At 34.4% G+C, this 24,752-nt stretch overlaps 1 protein-coding gene across 10 annotated transcripts in view; it reads right to left on the bottom strand.

Annotated features, from left to right (window-relative positions):
- Positions 1–24,752, bottom strand: part of LOC100933962 (ankyrin repeat and KH domain-containing protein 1) — a 134,404-nt gene extending 109,652 nt beyond the window's left edge. For 8 of the 10 annotated variants that reach the window (XM_031953392.1, XM_031953393.1, XM_031953391.1 and 5 more), the window contains exon 1: positions 24,249–24,752. In XM_031953392.1, coding sequence (XP_031809252.1) covers positions 24,249–24,623 — 375 coding nt within the window. In that variant the 5' untranslated portion in view covers positions 24,624–24,752. The remainder of the gene's footprint in view (positions 1–24,248) is intronic. The other 2 variants (XM_031953390.1, XM_031953396.1) reach the window with 1 other exon arrangement.

Here is a 24,752-nt window from a genome sequence, read left to right as displayed (position 1 = left end):
AAAAATGGCAAACTGGGGCTGTGGCATTAAAAATTGAGCTGTTTATGTTTTAAATGTTAAAATGAGGAACAACTAAAAGTTATTGTCAAGGAAAATGAAATGATCAAATCTTTGCACGAAGAAGATAGTGGCAGGAAGTAAAGAATAGTAAAAAGTGGGACTAGTGAAATGGCTTTAGAATCAGAGAACCAAAATTCAAAACAAGGTTACTTTGGACAAGTTACTCAGCCTCTTGGAACCTCAATTTCCTAATGTATCAAGCTGGCAGTGGAGAGAGGAAGGGTTGATAGGATATTTTTAAGGGAACTTTGAGCTCTAGATCTATTTTGGCAACAGTATGTGAAACAGATTAGAAAGGGGAGGTATGTACAATGAGAAACTGGGGAAACAAGTTAAGAAAATGTTTTAAGAGGGGAAAAGGACTAAATTAGGGTGACCAAAAAAAAAAAAAAGTAATGAATACAGGATACATTGAAAAGGAGAAATGGGCTGGATTTGAAAACTACCACCTAATATACAGCACTTTAAGATTTGTAAACTTTACCCTACCTTGTAACATTAAGCTCCTCATGAATAGATTGCTTCATTTTTTGTTCTTGTAATCCCAGTACTTATCATAATACCTAGAGCACATAGTAGGTGCTTATTAAATATTTGTTGACTAATTGACCACAGGGGATGAATGTGAGGGAACAAAAAAGGAAAAGAATCAAGGATAACTCCAAGGTTTTAAATTTGACCAGGAGAATAGTGATATCAATGACAAAAATAGAAAATCAGGCAGAGAAAAAGGAGTGATTGTGGGAATAGGTATGAAAAATAATGAGTCAGATTTTATGTGGAATTTGAAATGTTTATAGGTCATCCAATTTGTGATGTTCAATAGGCAGTTGGCAATGCAAGACTGAAGTCAAGAAGATCTAAATCTGTGGACCATTAAAGCAAAGAAAACAGAAGAGATCACTAAGTATAAACTGAAAGAAGATGGAAAGGTAGGAAAGGTCAGACAGGAGAAAGCCTTGGGTAGCATTTACATTTAACGGGCAAAAAGCACACAGAGATGGAGTGGTCCGAAACTCTCACCTTCATTTTATTTATTTATTTATTTATTCATTCATTCATTCATTTATTTATTTTTGCCGAGGCAATTGGGGTTAAGTGACTTGCCCAGGGTCATATATCTAGGAAGTGTTAAGTGTCCGAGATTTGAACTCAGGTCTTCCTAACTCCTATAACTTCAGAGTTAATATCCACTGCACCCCCTAGCTGCCCCTCTCACCTTCATTTTAAAAAGACTAGTCTGAAAAACAACTGAAACACAAGTTTACTGAACATAATACTTTCATATTTTGAAGGTCATGAAGATGTGGACTGAGAGCAGTTTAATGTAGAAAGGTCATTTGGATCTTAGTTATGCCTCCCTTACTACACATGCTGCATGACCACAGGCAAGCTTCTCAATGTCTCGTTGCCCATCTATCATAAAAGGTAATATACGCCTTGCCTACTTCACAGGGTCGTTGTAAAGCTCAAAAGAGTTAACAAGTCATTTTGTCAGTCAGTCAACAAGCATTTATTGTGTTTGCTATGTGTCAGGCATGTGCTAAATGCTATAAAGAAAAGCAAAATCAGATTTTGCTCTATGGGAACTTACATCTAATGACATGTAAAACAACGAATTAGACAAGCTATATACAGAATAAAGAGAAAGCAGTATAGTAGCAGGTAAAGCTAGGGTTTTTAACCTAGGGTCTGTGAAATTATTTTTAAAAACTACTTCAATATAGCTGATTTTTTTTGTAATCCATATTTTACTTTATACTTTTAAAAACATTTTGAGAAAGAGTCCATAGGCTTCAGATTTCTAAAAGGATCTATGAATGGGGGGGAGGGAGGGAGAAAGTTTAGGGACCTAGAAAGGCCTGTAGTAAGTAGAATGTATTGTGTCTCTTTCATTCTCTAGGATGACCATGACATCAGGGAAGATTTAATTTGAATCTTGAAGGAAACCAGGGAAACTGAGATGCAGAGGTGAGGAGGCAGAACAAAGTCAGCAAGGGGAGGAAGATGGGAAGTGTCATATTCACGAAATCACAGATAGATCAGCATTGCTGGAATTTAGAACTCATGGAGATGAAAACATAAGAAAATTAGAAAGGTGGAATGGGGGGGGGATGAGCTTATGCAATAGCTTTAAATGCCAAACAAAATAATTTTTATTTCATTCTGGGGGGGTTACAAAGCTACTAGAATTTAATGAGTGGATATAAATTGACATAGTAATTCATTCACTCAACAAATTACTGTATAATAATTCATTCATTTAACAAACTTAAGAGACTAAGTATCAGGCAGAGGATAAAGACAAAAATAGTTCCTGCCCTTAAGGAGCTTAGATTCTGTTGGAGGAAAATAATATTATCGTGTGTGTGTGTGTGTGTGTGTGTGTGTGTTTAAAATCAGAAAATTTCATGTAGAAATAACACGAGCTAAAACCTTGGCAAACTTGGACTCAAAAAGGCAAAGGTAAAGCGAGAGTTCATTCCTGTAATGGGGGGGAAAGGCTTATGCAAAAACAACAAAAGGACTCAGATTGTCTTACAGTAATTAAATAAGCCAATACTACTGGAATTTAGAGTATATAAAGGTAAGTAATGTGCAATAAGTCTGAAAAAAGACAGTCTGGAGTCCATGAAAAGTCGAACAGAAAAATTTGTATTTTAACCTAGAGTAATTAAGGAACTATAGAGATTTTTTAACAGAAGTGATAGAGTCAAAAGTGTCCTTTAAAGATGTTAATCTGGCAACTCAGTGTGAAGGATTTTTTAAAAAGAGGAACATGGGACAGGAAGACCAATTAGGGGGTGATCACAATAACAGAGTTGAGAACCTTTAATAAGATAGTGAGTAAAGTAAATGGAGAAAAATGGATTAGAGAGATGCTATGGCAACCGAATCCAACAAAACACAGAATAGTACTTTAAAAATACAGCCTTCTGAAAAAGAATCATAAGCTATGAATTTCAAGCATGCTTTGTATTTAGTCAAATCATTAATGCTTATTTAGGTATGGATATTTCCAATTTGACTTAAGAATCAAAATACTATGCAGTAAAGGGTGGGAATATAGGGGAAATCCTACCGAATTAGAAAAAATAATCAAAATTTTAGGGAAATGAGAAGGAGAGAATGTAGATCTGAAAATAAAATTAAGAAAATATTTTTAAATAATAAAATAATATTTGATTTTAAGTATATAATATGTGAATTATAATTTCATTATAATTTATTATAAATATACTTGAGGTCAATCATAAAGTAAAATGATAAAAATATTTTTTAATTTAATGAATACTTATTAAGTACTTATTATGTACAAGATATTGAGGATATGAAGACAAAAACTAAACTTCACATCCGTAAAACAGGTGGTCTAATTCTAAACCAAAGTCCATGAATATTTTTATTTTAATGATTTGATAACTATTTCAATATTAGTTTCTTTTTAAGCTTATAGTATTTTATTTCACGTATTCAAAAACATTATCCTCGGGAGTTAACAATATCCAAAGGAGTCCATAATATGAAAAAAATTAAAATCCCTTCTTCCAAGGGAGTTTTACTTTCTTTTGAAAAGTTTTTTTTAAAATGCACTTAAGTATAATACAAGGCAATTATTGCTCTTATCATTGCTCTTTTTAAAAAAAGAGAGTGAGAGGGAGAAGGCACTGTCAGAGGACAATCATCAAAGAAAGCTTCAAAAGAGGTAACATCTGAACTAAACCTTGAAAGAAAATTGGGATTCTGAGAGGCAAAAATGAAGGGACTGCCATTCAAGAAAAAGGATTAGCCTTATATAAAGGCTCAAAGGTAGAGTCTAGACTACTCAATTTAGAATATCTTCATTTGATGGGAACAAAAAAAAAAATGAAAGGAAATAGTGGGGAAAAAAGGATGGAAGGTACAATGATGCCAAATTATGGAATGTCTTAAATGCTGCCTTTAAGATAGTACCAATAGTAAACATTACAACTATCACATTAAAATAGCACCAACACTTTTTAAGAAAGGCAATTATTATTACATGTAAATCAATCATACTAAGAAAACTCTTCTTTCCAACACTGACACCTCTTCTAGCTTCTCTGAATTTTCAAGAAACCAGTAAAATGACAGAATATCTAGGTAATATGTTTACCATTTGGGAAAAAATTAATGAGCCACTTTTGACAACTTAATTAAAATACTAAGACATAAGTTAGTTTGTATATCAATAGTCAAATCAATCAAATTAAGTCATGTATAATTATAGATTTTTAAAATCAGATAAATGTTGTATTAAAAAACACTACAGATTTTTAGCAACATATGATGACATGCCATATACAATGTCCATAAAGCCTTATATAAATATCTAGTAATATTATCACTTAAAAGAATATAAGATCTTCATGATAATAAACTTGAAACTGTTCAAAAGATACAGTTGCACATTACCATCTCTGGCCAAAAGCTACATTCACAAATATTTAGATACAACTATATTGGTATGATATTTTTCAAAAACATGGAAATTTGTTTCAAGTCATTGACTCATAGCATTCTAAAACTAGTCCCACAAGGCTTTGCTTTCTCTAAGCATGATTAGATTCAAGTGGGGAAAAGTATATAAAGCCTACCAAAAACTGTGAGCTGTTATAGACCAAGAGGCTAAGACAAAAACTTACAGTAACTTTTCCTCACTATTATTCTTTTTTTCATTACACATACAGACACGCACAAGCTTCAATCCGAACACCACCACAAACACAATTTGAGAACTGTTACATTTCACATTTCAAATGAACCATTTAAAAAGTTAACAGTTTCTGTGGAGACACTAAATCAAAGAACTGAGCTTTATAAACTTGAAGAACTAGTCAGGTGGAACAATCTACTTAAATAAAAACTGCTTTAATAACAAGTCTTTTTTTACTGAGAAATAGCAATAGAAGATTCATCTAGTTCTCAGGATAACTTTCTAAATTCACAGAGACAAAATAACCAAAAGCTTCTTGCAAGCATTCAATTCGTAATTCAATGGATGAATTGATTGAGCCAGCTCAATTTGGATATTCTACCCAAAAGACTGCAAACCATTGTATCCTTAGCATTTATGATTCCCATGTTTTCCTCAACATACTAAAGCCATCCTACATTTCAGTATTACATGCTACCAAATGAACATACTATCTCTTATAATTCAATAGGCTATTCCCTGAGATGATAAAATTCTTTGGCCACAGTACCCCCCCCCCCAAGAAACAAAGAAAAATATTAAATGGCCCTCAGATCTGTATATCCTTTCCAGTTCTGCAATAACATAGTAGAGTGACAAGAAATAGGTACGGGAGTGACAGGAATCACAATCTAAAACACTAATTTAAAACTGTAATAATTTAAAATAAAAACTTAGCAAATTTAGTCAGTAATCAATTGTTATTATCAATTATGATCAAATAATTGTTATTATGTTAGTGATAATAACACTATAGTCATACTTTAAGAGATAGATGCTGGTCAGAATGCTTAGATTTACAGCCTTTTGTAGTACAACAACAAGACTTTTCTAGTCTTCTTACATTTTACTCCTCTCTACACTGACACTGTCAATATTCTCTTCTTGATACTCTCTTCTCTCTAAATTTCTTGACACTGATCTTTTCTGGTTCTCTTCCAATCTAACTGTTCCTTCTCAGTTTCCTATACTAAATATTCATTTAGATCACACCTTCTAATCCTGGGTGGCCCCCCAAAACTCTGTTTTAGACTTTTTTCTCTTCTCCCTCTACTTTACTTGGTGATCTCATCAGTTTCCATGAATTCAATTATCATTTCTATGCCAATGATTCTCAAATCTATTTATACCACTCCTAACCCCTTTACAAACCTCTTGTCTCATATCTCCAATTGTCTACCAGATATATAAAACTCACTACTCCATATGTAACTCAACATGTCCAAAACTTAACTTCTCAAAGACTTTCATAACTTACCCCCTCTTCCCACCTTTCCAGTCTTATACACTACTCCTCAAATACTCTCAAGCAACACATATTCTTTGATCCTCACACAATCATTCAAGCTCCTATTCAGGGAGATTTTCCCCAGCTGCCCTCATGAACAAAGCTCTCCTCTCTTCACCTACACCTCCCAGTTTCCCTGGCTTCAAATCTCAGCTAGAATGCCATCTTTTACATGAAGTCTTTCCTGACTCCTCCAAGGGCAACAGGAACCATCTTTTACCTTTCTCTGAATCCCCTGCACATAGCACAATGCCTGGCATATAGTAGGCAACTGAAAGATGTTTATTAACTGATACAAGTATGCTGATCTACTTGCTAGTCTTCATAAACAGCAGTGTATAGCTCCCATCTACCTGCCTTTTCCTCATATTTCGATGCTATCTCCTTATCTGTCTCTTAGAATCTCTGATTTTTTTTAAGACAGCTAAAAATTCCATATTCTTGTTGGAAACCTTTCTCAGTTTCCCTTTAAAATATTATTCTTAAAGATTATCTCCCACTTATTCCATATGTATTTTTTATACACCTAATTAATTACATGTCAATTCCCCCCACTTAAGCTTTCTGAGGGTAAATTGGTTTTGCCTTTTCTTAAAATTCCCTTTGCTTATTACAGGGCTAAACTGTAAACAATAATAAATGCTTGATTTAAATTGAACATATATCATTTTTAGTGTTTTAAATATTTAAACTAACATTCTTATATTTCTCTCATCGCTTGGTCATGTTATAGTTAGTCAAGTATAAAGCTATTATTTTCTAAATGGAAACTCTCACAAGCGTCTCTCATAAAGCTCAAACATTTTTCACATATAAGTCCCTGAAGAAATGGAAATTAAGACCTTAAAAGGTAAAAAATAAGTTGATCTTATTCACCAGGTTTTGTCTATTTGTTTTGTAAATGCAAATGGTCTATTTGCAGTAAGCACTATGAAAACCTTGATGTGTAGGTAAAGAACTCCGACAGAAGACAGGTTCTAAAACCAGGTTATATACTTCTAACTAGGTTCTGCAACTTTGAGCAAATAACTTTCCCTCGTTAGGTCTCAAATGCCTCATCTGTAAAGGGAGAAAGTTGAACAGATGTTTTTTTTTTTTTTTTAATGTCTCTTATAGTCCTAAAATTCTGTAATTCTAAGTGAGAAGGACATTGGGAGAAAAAAGTTGATAGCACCAAAAGAAAAAAAAAAATTTTTTGCCCTACTTTGGTAAGCACCACAAAGCCTATAGAAATCTGAAATATAAAAAAAGCCAACTTCATAAATAAAGTTCTACCCTTGCATCCTATCCTCGCTATCCCTTCCCAAGTGGTAACTGGAATAAACCCTATCTTCTCATAATTTAAAAAAAATATATAGTTTTTAATTGACTTGCAAAAGAAATAAGTCCTTCAACAGTTTCAGAAGAGCCGCAAACACCATAAACCATTCATCAAAACCAATAAAGTAAGTAAGCGCTAGGTTCTCCTCTTCATGGCTACCTGAACTACTCACCCTCAATGACCCACATGTCATTCTCTGCACCTGGTTAGCAGGTGTGTCTCTCATTAAAGCCCTATATAAACAGATTATAGTGCCTGCTTTGCTCCTTTGATGCCAGTAGATGGAGTACATGTTCAATTCTATTCCCAAATGCTTCAATTTATCATGTTGATATGTTAGTGAACAAATATTGTTATATTGAGTGCATATGTATTAATTCTGAATAGTCATGCCAGAATCCTTATTAAGCTACTAAAGGCAGGGAAAATAATATATCTTATACCTATAATTTTGAGACAATCTAAAGCCATGAAAAAATATCTGAAACCTGGTTATTTCTCATATTTTCTAAAAATGACTTTTAGAAAATCTCTTCCAATTTATTAAGATTAACTCATCTGTAGAATAACAGTTTAGAATGCTGCAGTGGAGTCAAAGGACCTGGGTTCAAATTTTAGTTCTGGCACTTATGTCAGAATTTAGACCTGGAGGATCTGCCTGAGTGCAGGTCCTAGAGATCTACTATTTTTGACTACTGTGACCTTAGACAAGCCATTTGTTGTCCTACCCCACCCTGTTTCAGTTATATCTTATTTATAACAAAAGGGGATGAATGAACTAAAATGTTTTCATAAAATCTTCCACTTCTAAATCCTATCAAACATAAAGCTGAAAGTAAAAAAGTTAACAAATGTGCTAAATAAACTTTACCAGTGAATTTTGATTACAGTTTGCCAGAGATCATAAACTTTTCTTGGATCTGATGCTGTGGAGAAACATTCAAGGTATTTACTATCCTCATTATACTAAATTTCAAAAAATTTCCTTAATGCAATTTAAGGAAAATGATTATATATTACAATACAACCTGAAAATTCTGAGATATTCTACAAGTGAACCTAATAACAGAAAAAAAAAATCTGGAAGAGAAAACACCTACTAACAATGAATCACAGTACAGTTTTCCAACAATTCACTGTTTTTCCATTTAAGTCAAAAATGTCCTGCTAAGAGGTTCTTTACATATGAGTAAATTAGAATTAGAGAGGTGTATTGCATGTTAAGACAAATCAATTTTAAATGTTCAAAAGAATCCTTGAACTGATATTATCAAGGAATCTGAGTAAATTATTTTATTGTGGATGTTGTGAAAAGAAGTGCCACTTCTCTACCAAATCCTTATAAATAAATAAGGAAACAAATATCAATTCCATCAACAATGATTAGGTCTTGAAGGTCAAGTTTTTGTCAATGGAAAACAAGTACAAGTTTTAAGTTTTTATATGGATCCTATGACATCATGTTTTTCAAAAAGCCGCCTGAGATATCTATAAAACCAAGCAAAAAGGGGTTTGGAGTAGAAAAAGTATAGCAAGCCCTGGTTTAGATGACAAGTTTGATTTATTTGAAAGCCACTATCTTTTCATCACTGAGATGTACTGAATTTTCAAAGACTGGACACAATTTCAAATCCAGAAGAGAAGGGAAAAAATTGTGAGCAGAAATTCAGCCTTAAAAAAAAAAAAAAAAAAAAAAAAAAACCTTCTCATTCAGAAATCAAGCCATGAAAGGAACTTGCATTTATTCATCTAATCTGACTACTATTTTCTTCTATATGTGTTCCACACCTTACTAGTTCCTGATAAATCCCTTCTCTCATATGAAAAAGCATTTACAATTTTAAATTTAAAGTGGAAAAAAATAATATTTATACATTCAGAAAAGAACAGAGGCAGTTAGGGCTAGATGCTGAGACTTATAAGACAGCATGTCAAGACGTATATAGTTTCAAATAACAAGATTTGACCTTTTAATTTTTGCCTCAAACTTCACAAGATATACAGGAAAAAACTTTCCAAATTTTGTACCTGTAAAAGAAATAACATAAGTTTATACAATTTAATGTTGTGATAAAATGCTAACAGGTCTCTATTCATTTCAAGAATTAAAAAGTAATCTACTGAGTATTTGAAAGTATATAAAGAGAACTTAATCATAAAAGCATGGTACAGTAGGAGTACTAAGAGAAGCGATAGTCCTAACTTCAATCCCAAATGTGACACTTTATACAACTATAGACAAGTTACTTAACTTCTCCTAGAGCTATAGTTTCCTCACATGTAAAATGTTGTATTTACCTCAAAAGGCTGCAATGAGGTTAAAACAAAATAATGCTTTTATAAAAATGCTTTTCAAATTTTAAAGTGTTTTGTCAATTATTATATCATCTTTTACTTATAACATAGTACTTATACCTTAGAGAGTGAGGTGCTTGAAGACAGGGACTGATTTTGTTTTGCTTTGCTTTGAAACTCTGGTGCTTAACAGTGTCTGGCAAACAGCAAATACTGACTGAAAATAACTAGACAATAGCAGATACTTCAGAAGAGGAAGCACTGAGCATTCATATAGGGCACATGCAGAATTTTTTTCTTCATATTCTCTCATGTGTAGGACTCTTCAATCTCTTACTATTATCATGGATCCAAAAAGGATATATTTCTTATGAATTAACAAAACAATGTTCTCAATAATCTAAATGTCATTAGACATCACCTGAAAAATTAGCCAGGTATGTTGAAAATGTGCTTCTGCTTACTTTTTGTTCCCACAGTTAGTTATGGTTTTTTTTTTTTAAACTACAGTCGTGTGTAACTGAGCACCTGAGGGGGCCAACTCCAGTTAAACAAACCTTTCAAGTGTGAATATAGACGAAATATGATTTTTGAAGGACTGCATGTAAACTTGAGTGCTATATAATCTAACATTAGCTTTTTGGACTAAGTCAATACTAACTTCATCTAAGGTATGCCATTTGGAGTAAAACAATTTTGATCCCATTCAGACTGGACATAACACTTCGTGATTAAGAGATTTTTTTATCTGCTTTTCCTAACCTAAAGAATAGCCCATGCAAGTTAATTTTTATAAAATAATCTAGGTACCATATATTAACTACTGAAAACAGAGAGCTTCTTCTATTACTAAAGTATACTTTGTAACAGCTCTTATTTCTTGATCTGTGGTTATTTCATAACCATTCACTCAACAACCATTACCTCTCATTTGCTAGGCACTGTGCTAGGTGCTAAGTATACAAAGATAGATACAAAACTGTCTTAGCCATTCTAGTAGTTTACATTCTATTCAAGAGAAACAGTTTCACAAGTAAATACAAAGTACACAAATAACAAATAAAAAGTAATTGGAAAAGCAGCATAGAAAGGGGAAGGGAGTAGTTAAGATATGGAAATTCTACACTAAGAGATGGCATTTCATTTTAGTCTCAAAGGGAACTAAGGATTAAAAGAGCCAGAAATGAGGAAGAGTATTTAAGGTAATCCCAAAGAAGAAACACAGAAATGAAAAGAATGTGAGGGGATCCTGTGCCAAAAAACAAGAGCTGGGAGAGGGGAGGCAGCCAGGGAGGTAGCACAATGGAGAGAGCACCAGTGCCGAAGTCAGGAGGACCTGAGTTCAAATATAGTCTCAGACACTTACCACTTCCTAGATGTGTGACCCTGGGCAAGTCACTTAACCCCAATTGCCTCAGCAAAAATTAAAAAATAATTTTTAAATAAAAAAATAATAAAAAATAGAGATGGGAGACAAGATATCATGTATAAACTAAAGTTTAGAATAGTTATACTGTTTAGCTTCACATATGAAATCAGTCTAGAAAGAGAAATGGTCCATGTTTAACCTATATTGAATTACTTGCTATCCAGAGGAGGGGAGAAGGTTAGTAAATGAGGGAGAAAAAGCTGAACACAAGATTTACAAGGGTGAATATTGAAAATTAACTTTGCATGTATTTTGAAAAATTAAGTTATTATATTTTTTTAAAAAGAAAGAAAAGTGGGTACTAGATGATAAAAAGCTTCAAATGTCAAACACAGATTTGTATTTCGTCCTAGAGTCCCACAGGAAACTAATGATTTCTTGAGCAACATAGATAGTGACAGTGGCAGACTTCAGGAATATCAACTTAACATATATGCAGAAAAATGATTATAGAGAGGGAACCCAGGTAACTGTCAGAGTCTAGACAAAAGAGTAAATGATGGCCTGAACTAAGATGGTGGCCATGTGAGTGAAAATAAAAGGGATGAGATTAATAATGGAAACAAGATTTAGCAAATAATCAGAGTGGAGAGGGGATTGGAGAGGATTTGAGAGAAAGATTCGTATCAAAAGATAACTCAAAAGTTGCAAGTCTGGGTGACCAAAGAATAATGGTACCCTCCAAACCAATAGAGAAGAGTTAGGAGTAAATCTAGGGGGAAAGACATGAGATGTTTGGGAAATGTAGAGTTTAAGATGCCTCTAGAAAATCCAGGTAGAAACATCTTATAAATGGCTTGATAATATGGAATTTGGGCTCAGGAGAGCTAAATGAATTAAAAAGTACTTATTGTGTAACAAGGACTGTACTAGTATGGGGAGAGAATAGAGTGATAAAATGTGTAGATTGGGGAGTCACTTGCAGACAATAACTGATTCCACAAAAGAAAAGAAACAAGCATTTATTAAGTGGCTATTATGTGCTAGGCACTGAGCTAAGTATTGCATAAATATTATCTCATCTGATCCTCACAACAATCCTGGAAGGTAGGTACCATTATTATCATTATTATTCCTATTTTCCTACTGAAGAAATTGAGGGAAACAGAGTTTAAATGACTTTTTTTCACATAGCTTTTAAGGGTCTATTGCCTTATTTGAATTGAGGTCTTCCCGCCTCTCCACTGAATACCCAGGAGATGTTAAGACCAAAAAAGAAAAAGAGTCCTGGAGTACATTTGCAAAGTCCTGAAGAAAACTAGCTGTCAAGGACATGATTCAAGACACTTCCAATAGACTCGGGATGGAAAATACCATCTGCATCCAGAGAGAAAACTATGGAGACTGAATGTGGAGGAAGCACAGAATTGTCACCTCTTTTTTTCTTTGTCTTTTCTTTTTCATGATTTTTCCCCTTTTTGGTCTGATTTCTCTTGTACAACATGACAAATATGGAAATATGTTTAAAAGGACTGTACATGTTTAACTTATATCAAGATTGCTTATTGTATTTCAGAGTCTGATTCTTTTTGTACAGCAAAATAGCGTTTTGGTCATGTATACTTATTGTGTATCTAATTTATATTTTAATGTACTTAACATCTACTGGTCATCCTGCCACCTGGGGGAGAGGGTGGGGGCTAAGAGGTGAAAAATTGGAACAAGAGGTTTGGCAATTGTTAATGCTGTAAAGTTACCCATGCATATATCCTGTAAATAAAAGGCTATTAAAAAAAAAAAAAAAAGATTGCTTATTGTATTGGGGAGGGGAAGGTAAGGGAGGGAGAAAAATTTGGAATACCAAGTCTTACAAAAATAAATGTTGAAAAGTATCTTTACATGGATTTGGAAAAATAAAATACTATTGTGAAAAAATAAGCAAGCAAACAAACAAAAGAAAAAACTACTATTAAAATATTTTGGGTATCAAATACTAGATTAACAAAGCCATACAAGTTACTATTCTTAAGTACTTAATTTTGAACTATGTGGTTGTCAGCTAATATTAAATCAATTCTCAATAAGCATAACTATGCTACACACTAATCTGGAACTAACATTTACTAGAGCAGCTTCTGTGGAATGTTAACTGGTTCAGTGGTCCAGTATAACAAGAGATGCAGCATGGAATAGTTAACGGAAAGAGAACTGGAAAAGTCAAAAATCCTAGTTTAGAGATTATCTAGTTGTGATATTAGTAAATTGCCCCGAGGACTGAGCAATATCTCTAAAGTCCCTTCCTACCATATGAATCTATGGTCCTTTTATTTTTTAATTTATTGAATAAAACAAACATTCCATAAATACGGTACAATTAAAAAGATGATTGCACAGGAAACTGCAAATCTACAATGTATAATTTACTATCTTTTCAAATATACAATGAAATTATCATGTAAATATCTTTTTCCCTTTTTTCTCTCTCCATCTTAGCTACCATTAGACACAAATAGGTGTGTATATATGCATACATCCATACATATATACACATACATATGTAAAATTATTCTATACTTCTATTTATCAGCTTTTTCTCTGGATGGAGATAGCATCTTTCCTCATATGTCCTTTATAGTTAATTCAGGTGTTTATATAGTAGTCAAAATAACTTATTAACTCAAAAACATTCTTAAAATACATTGTTGTTACTATATACAACATTTTCTTAGTTCTGCTCATTTCCTTCATAATTTCAATCAAGTCTTTCCATTTTTTTTCTAAATTCATTGAGCTCACCATTTCTTATAGGCATTCCGTCACAATCATGCATCACAACTTGTTCATCCATTCTCCAACTAATGAGCATCACTGCAATTTCCAGTTGTTTGCCACAATAAAGAGAACTGCTCTACACATTTTAGAAAACATAGTATGTTTTTTTTCTTCTTTTTTCCCTAACCATCTTTGGAAATAGACAAAGTTAGTGGCATTGCTGGTTTCAAAGAACATAGGGAGTTTAGTAACTTTGGGGGCATAATTCCAGATTGTTCTCCAAAATGTATGGATCAGTTTATAACCTCTACCAACAATGAATTAGTTCTTTTATTTAAAAAAAAAAAAAAACCCTCCAATAATTTGTGTGAGAAAGGAAGAATTATGGCCATTAGAGCTAACCAAGTCATACTGTATAAAATGGACATATCATTTATTTAATCTGGATTTGAGAACTTTTATCATATACTTAGATGCCAGGAAAACCCCAATTCATAATACCCATATGTAAAAAAACCAAACCAAAACAAACAACAACAACAAAAAAAAACCACCTTATGTTTTAATGACACCTTAAGTATTCCCGGTAACTTTCTCTAAGTTAACTTATTTTTTAAAAACAAAACAGAACAAGACATTTTGATTTCTGGCCTGTATCTTAGATACTTTCACAGCCTCCTAAATCCTACAAGGAATGTTTGGTTTTATATGGTTAAAATGAATGTAATATGTCAAAGAGATTTGGAAAAAAGTAAGTTATTTTGGCCATTTTGAGCTTGTGATGCCTCTAGGTTACTTTTGAGTAGGGATGGCTTTGGAAATCGACAAGGGATTAAAAAAAATTAACAGAATCTATGGGATTTACGGCAATTGGTTAATCATTTTCCTATTGTCTCTTAGAAGAGCTGTTGGAGGCAGTTTTCAGATGAAGAAATCAAAGCTATCTGTATCAAAGCAAATGAAAAATATTCTGTATCACTTCTGATTACAGAAATGCAAATTAAAAATACTCAGAGGTAATACTTCATATCAATTAGATGGCTAATATGACAGAAAAGGAAAATAACAAATCTTGGAGGGATGAAAAAAAAATGGGACATTGTTGCACTGTTTGTGAAGTTGTGAACTGATCTAACCAATCTGGAGAGCAATTTGGAACTATGTCCAAAGAGCTCCAAAACTATGCAATACCTACCACTTTGACCTAGCAATACCACTGCTAGGTCTGTATCTCACAGAGATTTTAAAAAGGGAGGGAGAGGGAATGATTTATCTGTACAAAAATATTTATAACACCTCTTTTTGTGATGGCTAAGAACTGGAAATTAAGGCTAAGAATGCCTATCCACTGAGGAATGGCTGAACAAGTTGAGGTATATGATTGTAATAGAATCTTATTGTGCTCTAAGAAATGATAAACAGGCTTATTTTTTAAAAATCTGGAAAGACTTATTTGAACTATCATGATACAAAGTAAAATGAACAAAATCAGGGGAACACTGTACACAGTAACAGGCAATATTGTATGCTGATTGTGAGTGACTTAGCTATTCTCAGCAATACAATAATTCAACAAACTGTGCATACCCTTTGATCCAGCAGTGTTACTACTGGGATTATATCCCAAAGAGATTATAAAGAAGGGAAAGGGACCTGTATGTGCACGAATGTTTGTGGCAGCCCTTTTTGTAGTGGCTAGAAACTGGAAACTGAATGGATGCCCATCAGTTGGAGAATGGCTGAATAAATTGTGGTATATGAATATTATGGAATATTACTGTTTTGTAAGAAATGACCAACAGGATGATTTCAGAAAGGCCTGGAGAGACTTACACGAACTGATGCTGAGTGAAATGAGTAGGACCAGGAGATCATTATATACTTCAACAACAATACTATATGATGACCAGTTCTGATGGACCAGGCCCTCCTCAGCAACGAGATCAACCAAATCATTTCTAATGGAGCAGTAATGAACTGAACCAGCTATGCCCAGAGAAAGAACTCTGGGAGATGACTAAAAACCATTACATTGAATTCCCAATCCCTATATTTATGCCCACCTGCATTTTTGATTTCCTTCACAAGCTAATTGTACAATATTTCAGAGTCTGATTCTTTTTGTACAGCAAAATAACGTTTTGGTCATGTATACTTATTGTGTATCTAATTTATATTTTAATATATTTAACATCTACTGGTCATCCTGCCATCTAGGGAGGGGAGGGGGGTAAGAGGTAAAAAATTGGAACAAGAGGTTTGGCAATTGTTAATGCTGTAAAGTTACCCATGCATATATCCTGTAAATAAAAGGCTATTAAATAAAAAAATAATAATAAAAAAATAATAAAAAAAAAAAGAGAGAGAAAAAAAATACAATAATTCAAGACAATTCCAAAGGACTCATAATGAAAAATGCTATCTACCTCCAGAGAAATAGTTGATCTGAATAAAGGTCAAAGCTTTATTATTTTTTACTTTTTTGTGATTCCCCCCCCCCCATTGGATCTGTCTCTTACTTCACAACATGACTCAATATAGTAATATATTTTGTATGATTGCAAATGAATTACCTATAACAAATTGCTTACTATCCCAGGAAGGGAGAAGATGAGAGGAAGAGAAAAAGAGGAAAAATTTGGAACTCACATTTTAAAAAAATGAATGCTTTCACGGGGGAGGGGGGGAGGGGAGAGGGAGAGGGAGAGAGAGTTAAAAATTATGTATACATGTTATTGGGGGAAAATAAAGTATTTTTAAAAAAATATTTAAAAGAAGGTAGTTGTTTCTGATATTCAGGTCTTCCCTCTGAAAGTTTTAAAGGCCTAATTTCCAAAGGTGAAGCATAATTAATTGTCAAGATATTTTTTCCCCCAAATTAGATAAAATTTCCTATCAGAATGGTGTGGTAGGGTCATGTAGAGTGGAAGAATCAGAATAGTTAAATTTAAGCTTTGGTTCCAAGAAGTACTAAGTGTAAAACCCTGAGGCAAATCCCTTAAATCAGAATGTTTATCTGTAAAATTAGTACAATCCTCAAACCAACTATTCTCAGAGGTTAGAGTGAGAACATTTTGGATATCTTATAGTGTACTATACTTCAGTAATAAAAGTATATGTATTTATATGGCCTGTCTCAAAATGATAGCTCATATTTAGAGTGCTTTTAAATTTTATAAAACTTTTTTTAAGAAGTCATAATTCAAAAATATCACTGAATTATGCCATTTCATTTCAAGGTTGTAGATAACAGCAAAATATGAAAATATGATAACCCACAACTGATTCAATGAATCAACCAGCATTTATTGAATGTGTGTGGTATGTAGAGCATTGCACATTCCAATGAGATGTGAAAATGAGAATATCTCACTTCTTTCTGGAGAGAAAAAAAAACTACAAATTTATTAACCAGCATAATATGTGTACTGCTACCTTGACATTTTGCCAATCTTCAGAATATTATTTTTTGTGTATAAATCTTCCTTTAAAAAAACATCCTTTATAGTGCCAAAAACCAAGCTATCCATATAAAAAAATATAATTATGTATATAGACAAAGGTGACCTTTATTTTTCTCCTTAATAAGAGCATAAAAAGTGGGGCATAGCAGATATAGAATGGGACTTGGAATCAAGAAGAACTAGATTTAAATCCTTCATCTTAAGATATTAATAGTTTTAAGACCTATGACAAGTCACTTAAAACTTTTGTATTCCTCAGTTTCCTCCTCTGTAAAATGTGGAAGTTTAAACTCTCTTCCAACTCTGAATCACATGAACTATGGCATATGGGGGGGGAGGGGAGAGAAGATAGACAAGGCTAAACAAGTCACTGAGCCTCTCAGTGCTCTAGGTCAAAGCTTCTTAAACTGTGTTCTCACTATCATATGGGGTCTCATAACTGAATGTAGGAGTCATGAAATTATGATTTATAATCAGTAAATGTTTCATTTGTATACCTATTTTATATACCTATATATACAATCAAGTAAAAATTTCTCAGGCAAAAAAGGAGTTGCAATTGGAAAAAGTTTAAAAAGCCCTGCTATAGGTAAATTCTCTTAATACTCTTAAATTGGTGTAAAGAGAATTTTCTCAGCTAGGAGTTTCTATATCAATGAAACCACATTCTAAATTCCTATCTCTATTAGATACATATGCTAACTTGATACCCTTTTCTAATTATTCAATTTTGAAGTATAATGTAGGCCAATAGCTGCCTACTTGGGCAATCAAGGACACACTGACTTTTAAATCACTCCAAACTCTTCCCCCACAATGCCCCCCAAAGCAAAACACAAAAACATTTGGATACTAAAAGTCAATATCTTATGAGTCCATTCTCTGTATCTTTCTTAAATCCTACTACTATAGCTTATTGTTGCCTTTCTATCCTGTATCTAAATGCCAATATAAATTTCAATTTCTCATAAGATATTTTATCACCTCTTCTCCTTGAGAATCTTAGTAATTTTTTCTATCAGGCAATTAATAAAGAATGCTAATTTCATTTTCTTCCTTTTCTTTTAAAGCTATTTTTGTTGTTCAAGGAAGGGCAAGCTGGCCCCAAACCAACAATTCCTACATATTTTTAAAATATGGTGTGTTTTGTGTAACTTATTATTCTATAATTAATGCAACTGTTTTCTGTCCTTCAAAAATGATACTTTACTATTTGAAGCTAAATTTTATCATTCATCTTTCTAACTATCCACTTCATAGGGCAATTGGCAATTGTGGGAAAAAGCTATTATTTTCATCTTTCAAGAAATTAGAGACATTTTAAAATGGATGTTCAAAAGTCATCTGGCTTATTACTCTCAAATTTTTCTCAAAACTAAACAAACTATTCTCATAGATGTATTTACTTCATTCCTAAAATTTTACAGAAAGCACAAATCCATTGAAATATTTTTTAAAACTGTCTAAATCTTTTACTTCAAAATTTCATTTTGAAAATTCCCATCAAATTAAACTATTTAAAAACTCAATCTTTAGCCAAAAAAATCATCATTTATAAGTTGCACTTTTATTCAGGGGAATGTTTCAGCATACAAACATGCCTTTATTTACAAAGTATTGTAAAATTTCTTCAAAACTTAGCCTAAAAAAATTTGTACTTCATTTTAAAAATCCAAACTTAATAACAAAATTACTTTTGTTAATTTAAGTTTGTGTAAAAAAAAATTGTAGACAAATTTGATTAAGGTTTTTTAAAAACAAGTATTTTTTTTTCCCAACTGACTGTTGTTGTTTACAAAAGTCTTCTTGCTAATATTTAAAATGGTGTTCAACCAAAAAATAAATAAATAAAAATTAAATACCTTAATTTTACACTAATTTTTTTTCAAAATTCCCTTTTAATTTCTCCATAATCTAAACAGTAAGGGTAAACTTTAAGATGCTATTAAAAGCAGTGATTTACCTTACTAGTCTATGTAGTCTAAATAAAGGTGGAATTTTCATGATAAAGATGAAAAAAGCATTAATAAGGAAAGTAGACTCTACAAAGTATAATATTCTAATCAATTCTCCAAAAAATAGGCTATTGCTTTCCTCTCTGAGAGTAGCAATTCTTTGTTTTTCTGGTTATACAGTATCAATCTCAAAATTGAAAACCACCTCAGCTTCTTAAACTGTGGTTTGAAACCCCCCATATAGATTTAACAATGTGGGGGTACAAAATTATGATTTATCATCAGTAAATGTTTGATTTGTATACTTATTTACAGTCACATAAAATTTTTTTGAGCAAAAAGGGATCACGAATGGAAAGTTTAAGAAGCCCTGATCTAAACTATACTCAAATAAGAGAATTCCTTTTATAATGAACCTGACAAATAATCTTCAGTTTCTGCCTTTAAAACTTGATGAAGGAAAATCCTACTACCTTCCAAAGACAACCTATATTACATTATGGGACAGCTCTAGTTTTATAAATTTTTCCCCTTAAATTAAATTTTCCCCTTAAATTTCCCCTTAAAGGGAGCCTAAATCCACCCATATGCTTATGTAAAGCATTAAAGATAAGACAGATTTATATCCACAGATACATGCATTTATATACCACCTTTAGATTCCAGTAATGATTTTCATGATGAGTTTCTAATAAAAATTTCGATTTTAATTTTACACCTAATTGCTGAGCTCACACCCAACAAAAATGATAATATACATTTCTGATTTACAAACCAGAGAATAGCTTTTAGAATATGTATAGCTATAATATCATTTAGAAAGATGACAGAAAGTAGGAATTAAACTTCATAGATGACAAATAAGAAAACAGGTCTAAAATTCCTAAGTTTGTAAAAGTCTTTTATTTCTCTTTTAACCTAATAAATATGACTACATTCAAGAATGAATCCATTGAATTTTTAAACTTGAATTTTGAACAATCTCTAAACGACTGATAATTAAAAGAACTTTTCAACCTGACCTTCCATTCTAAACAATAGCTATCAATTACTTAAATGGGATACAATTCAAATTCTGACTTTTCTATTCAAAACTCTGAATAAAGAACACTCTAACAATCTACTTTATTCCAAGATGTGCTTCACTTAACACATATGTTATGGATACTTGCTTCTATATTTAAGGCAATAAAAACCCAAAGATCCCATATGGAGTTTCTAAACCTGGCATAATTCCAGGTTTATTTTATCCAGTCCCATGATATAGGGGAAAGAACATTTGGGAGTGTAGCCAAAAGATCTGGTCTAGTATTGTGTTTCCCTGGACAAATCATTTTATCTTTCTGAATATCAATTCCCTATCAATTCCTCCCTCCCTAAAAATGAAGATGATCTTTGTATTATTCTACTCATCAAGTAATTTTATCTTTCTAAGTATCAGTTCCCTTCCTCATCACTAAAAATGAAGATAATATTTGTATTTACTACCTCACAAAATTTCTTAAAATGACCCAATGAAATACTACAAAGGTGCCCAGGTTAAAAACATGAGCAATTCCTATTCTGCATAGATCTTCAATCAAGCCTATTTCAAAAATTCTAGATTTCATAAACTATTTGGAGAAAAGGCAAAAAGTTATCTGACAAATGCAATATAAAATCTGTATTATACATCTTTTATATTTACGCAATAAATATTTAGACTTTACATATTAACTATGGGACTCAAACTATTAAATAGATACACAGGATAAAAGTTTCAATCTTTCCCATGAAATAAAGAAAAAAAGTACTGAGCTTGTTACCTGATCAGCATAAACATGTGGTTATTCTTATTCTTCACCTACAAGGTAGTAATGGCTGCATAAAAGATTCTTGTCTTATTCAATGAAAGACACAGATCCTTTGGAGAGTCCTCCTCTACCATGTCAGAATAAAAATACAAATCCTTCCTTCTACTGGGCAGGTCACAAATGATGGGTGTGGGACATCTCTTTAACACTCACTTCAAACTGCAACTTTACCATAAAGCCTATTCCTCTCAGTTGGATTACAACCTTTATTCATCAGGATATCACAAAACAGTCTGTTTTACTCTTCTCTATTAGGCTTATCATGAATTAGTGTATATCATATTCTGCTTATGTGTCTCATCTTCTTGCTCAAGCTCCATGAGGGTAGAGACTATGTTTTGACTGAACTTTTAAAAAAAATCAATTGCTCCAACATTTGGAACAATCTCCTAAAGATACTATAGGCACCTAATACCTCTGTTCAATTTAACATGTAGAAAAAAATTCAATCTTAAAACTATGGACTATCTGAACATAAGCACCAAAATCCTTAGGTACAGGGAATATGCAAGTAATTAGGTCCTTTAGCCTAAGAAAAAGAATGAAGACTGTGCCACCACTGTTCCATGGAAGTCAGGAAGTATTCCCAAAATAAAATTTAAGCCTTGAAAGACATTAAAGATTCTAGAAAAATCCCGAAACCATTTCTCTTAAAGAACTAAAGACAAAAGATTTTAATATTATTCTAGAATAACCCTTACTTGGAATAGAATAAAAAAGATTATATATGGCCCACAAATAACATTTTTTTCCATTTCATACAGATCTGTATTAGGGTAAGGGTATTTGCAGCAGAATGTACTCTACTTAAAAAAGAGGGTGTTCTGAAAAATTCTAACACTACCAATAGAGCACAAAATAAGGATACTCCAAAGACTAAATTTTGGAGTTACTTCAACTAAAGACATGCTGTTAAAAAATTTCCCTTCCAAATTTCTATCCAAATAACATTAAAAGTTATCACACTACACTTGCATATCACTTTACAATTTTACAAAATATATATCATTTGATCCTCACAACAACCCTGTGAGGTAGGTGGGATAGATTAAGTTTTAGTATCCTATTTTACCAATATGTCAGATTGGTCACTTGCCTAGTGTCACATAACTAATAAAATGATAAGTCATGAAAGTGAAACCTTAGCCAAAAACTGCCTCTAATGGGATCTCTCCCACTATAATTCCAGAACATGGATAGAAATACTGACAAATAAAATAAACAGGTGTTTTTATCTCTTTTGTTATCTACAATATTAAAGTCAAGAGAATTTTTCTCCCATGACAATCAACTATGTTCAAATTTAAAGGAAAAAAATCAAAGAATCAGTTCAGTAAACAGAATTCCCTCCCCCCACCCCCCTTCACTTTCTCTTCCCCTAAGTCTCTGCTGTTTCTGTGTTTCTCCCTCCCTTTTCCTTCTCTCTCCCCCTCCCCCCCCCCCCCCCCCCCCCAACTTCCAAGTACTAAATATGCATCCTAACACTTTCAATTAAAAGGGTAGAGGTTTTTAGCTCCGGGAATTATCTATAAGCCTAAGGCAGTAAGTACACTAGACACTCCCCACAACCTAAACTTCGGCTAAACCAAGCCTACTTAAATATTATCTGCCCCACCTTGATTTCACACATTCATTAAACATTTGTTGTTAAGTACCTACAAAGAGCAAGACAGATATCAAAGGAGGCACACAATTAAGACACATTTCCTTAATCCTGGAATCAAAATCTCAGCCCCGACTTCCTCCCCAATTTCAATAGCCAGAGAAAGCAAATTACCTGAGTAAGTAAAATCCTGGTGCAGTTCTGACTAAGGACTGTACCTGTGATTTTACTGATAAAAGGAACTCCAGGATGAAATCAAGTCTCTCTACAAATGTGCACTCACAGGTACCTCCCTCCTCTGTAATTTATAGTTTTAGAGTTTCATAGACTACTATAGGAAGCTAAATGTCTTATATGAAGAGTCACTCAGCAAGTGTGTGTCAGAGGTTTAATTTGAACTCAGGTCGGCTAGCCTCCAAGGCCAGTTCTCTTATCTATTATCTTAGACTGTCTCTTTTTATCCTATTCTGGAAGACCCCTTAATTAGCACAGCATAAAAGGGACAGAGTTCTCTGTATCCCATGAGCAATGTTTCTCTTTACAGGATATGTACATAGAAGCATAGGGATATACATAAAAAAGTTATACATGTATATGTATACCAAAAAAAGAAAAAGATGGAATGGCTGACTGCATGTTATGACCTTACGAACAAATTAAGAATGGCACCATGGGCAATCTCGTGTGCTAAAGAATCATGAGAAGGGAAGAACTCTTTGAACCCGTTCTCCCTAGGGTCCAAGGAAAAACGGTATCTGGGTCTCATCCTACGGCAGAAAATATTCCTAGAACAAGGATTTGAAAGACTAATTCTCTTTACGCTAACAAGGTGCCCTAGGGTGCCAGATGCTCCTCAGGCTTCTAAAGACCATGGGAACTATCATCCCAAAGCGGAACAATGCACCAATACAACTTTTCATCTCAATCTTCATAGTGGATTCTCAACAGGACAGGAAATATTTTTCAGCGCACATTCTGATGTTCTTTAGAATGCCTACTTCTCATATACACCAAGATGACACATTAACTAAAAAAGCCTCTTAAATCCAAAGGCAAGAGAACTCATATGGCGAGCATCCAACTCAAGTTTGGGAAGGCGGGGAAAAGGGTCTTAATTCTTCTCCCCGCCTTAAAATAAAAAGTGGTGCAGGTGCTCGGCGACAGTCCCCGATTCTACTCAGTCCCAAGGACAGGGACACTGACTGACGCCCGCTCCCCCTTCAAGCCCGAAGGTGGGTGGGGGAGGGGCCATTACGAACCCCCTCGCTCCCCTGAGGGGCCGGAAGACGAAGGGCCTCAGACTGTCTCCTCTTTCCCGGTGTTCAGAGGACAAGGGGAAGCTCGGGGAGCCAGTCCTCCCAAGCCCCAAGCTGTAAGATGGGGCCGAGTGCGCAGTAGGCCCCGCGCCGCCGCCATGGGCCCCACCGGCTGTCAGGAGACAGCTTAGCCAGGAAGGAGGCAAAGGGAACTGACTCCACCACTCGACCGAAGGCGAGCAGCACCCCCGGGTATGGTGGGGAGGGATCCGGGAGGCGGAGAGAGGAGACGTACCTCCGAAACCTCATCTTCATCACTGCCGGAGCCGCCGCCACCACCACCACCGCCGCCGCCGCCGCCGCCGCCACCCCCGGTCCGGAGCACGGCGGCTGCCAGCTTGAAATCCAGCGCCGCGTCCCCTCCGCCCGCGCCGCCACCTCCACCGCCACTACTGCCACCGCTGCCGCCGCCACCGCCACTACCACTGCCACCCGGCGCGGGCCCGGCCTCCCCGAAGAGCCGCACGGTACGGAGCCCCAGCCCGACCCCTCCCGGCGGAGGTGGCTCCGAGGCCCCGGCCGGGGCCGAGCGCGGAGTCACAGAGTCCAGGTCCTCCTCGAAGGAGCCACCACCGCCTCCGCCGCTCCCGCCGCCGCCGTCTGTCAGCATAGTTCGCACGCGGAGCCGGAGCCGCAGCCGAGTAGCCCGCGGCCGCCGCCGCCGCCGCTGGTCCCCGGAGCGAGAGGAACTGCAGGAGGAAGAAGCTTCTCCTTCCCCCAGTCCCAGCAGCGCCACTAA

This window comes from Sarcophilus harrisii, chromosome 2 (genome assembly GCF_902635505.1).
Source record: "Sarcophilus harrisii chromosome 2, mSarHar1.11, whole genome shotgun sequence".
Lineage (NCBI taxonomy): Eukaryota > Metazoa > Chordata > Mammalia > Dasyuromorphia > Dasyuridae > Sarcophilus > Sarcophilus harrisii.
Note: the sequence above shows the minus strand (reverse complement) of the source record. Positions and strands in the feature narration are given on the sequence as shown.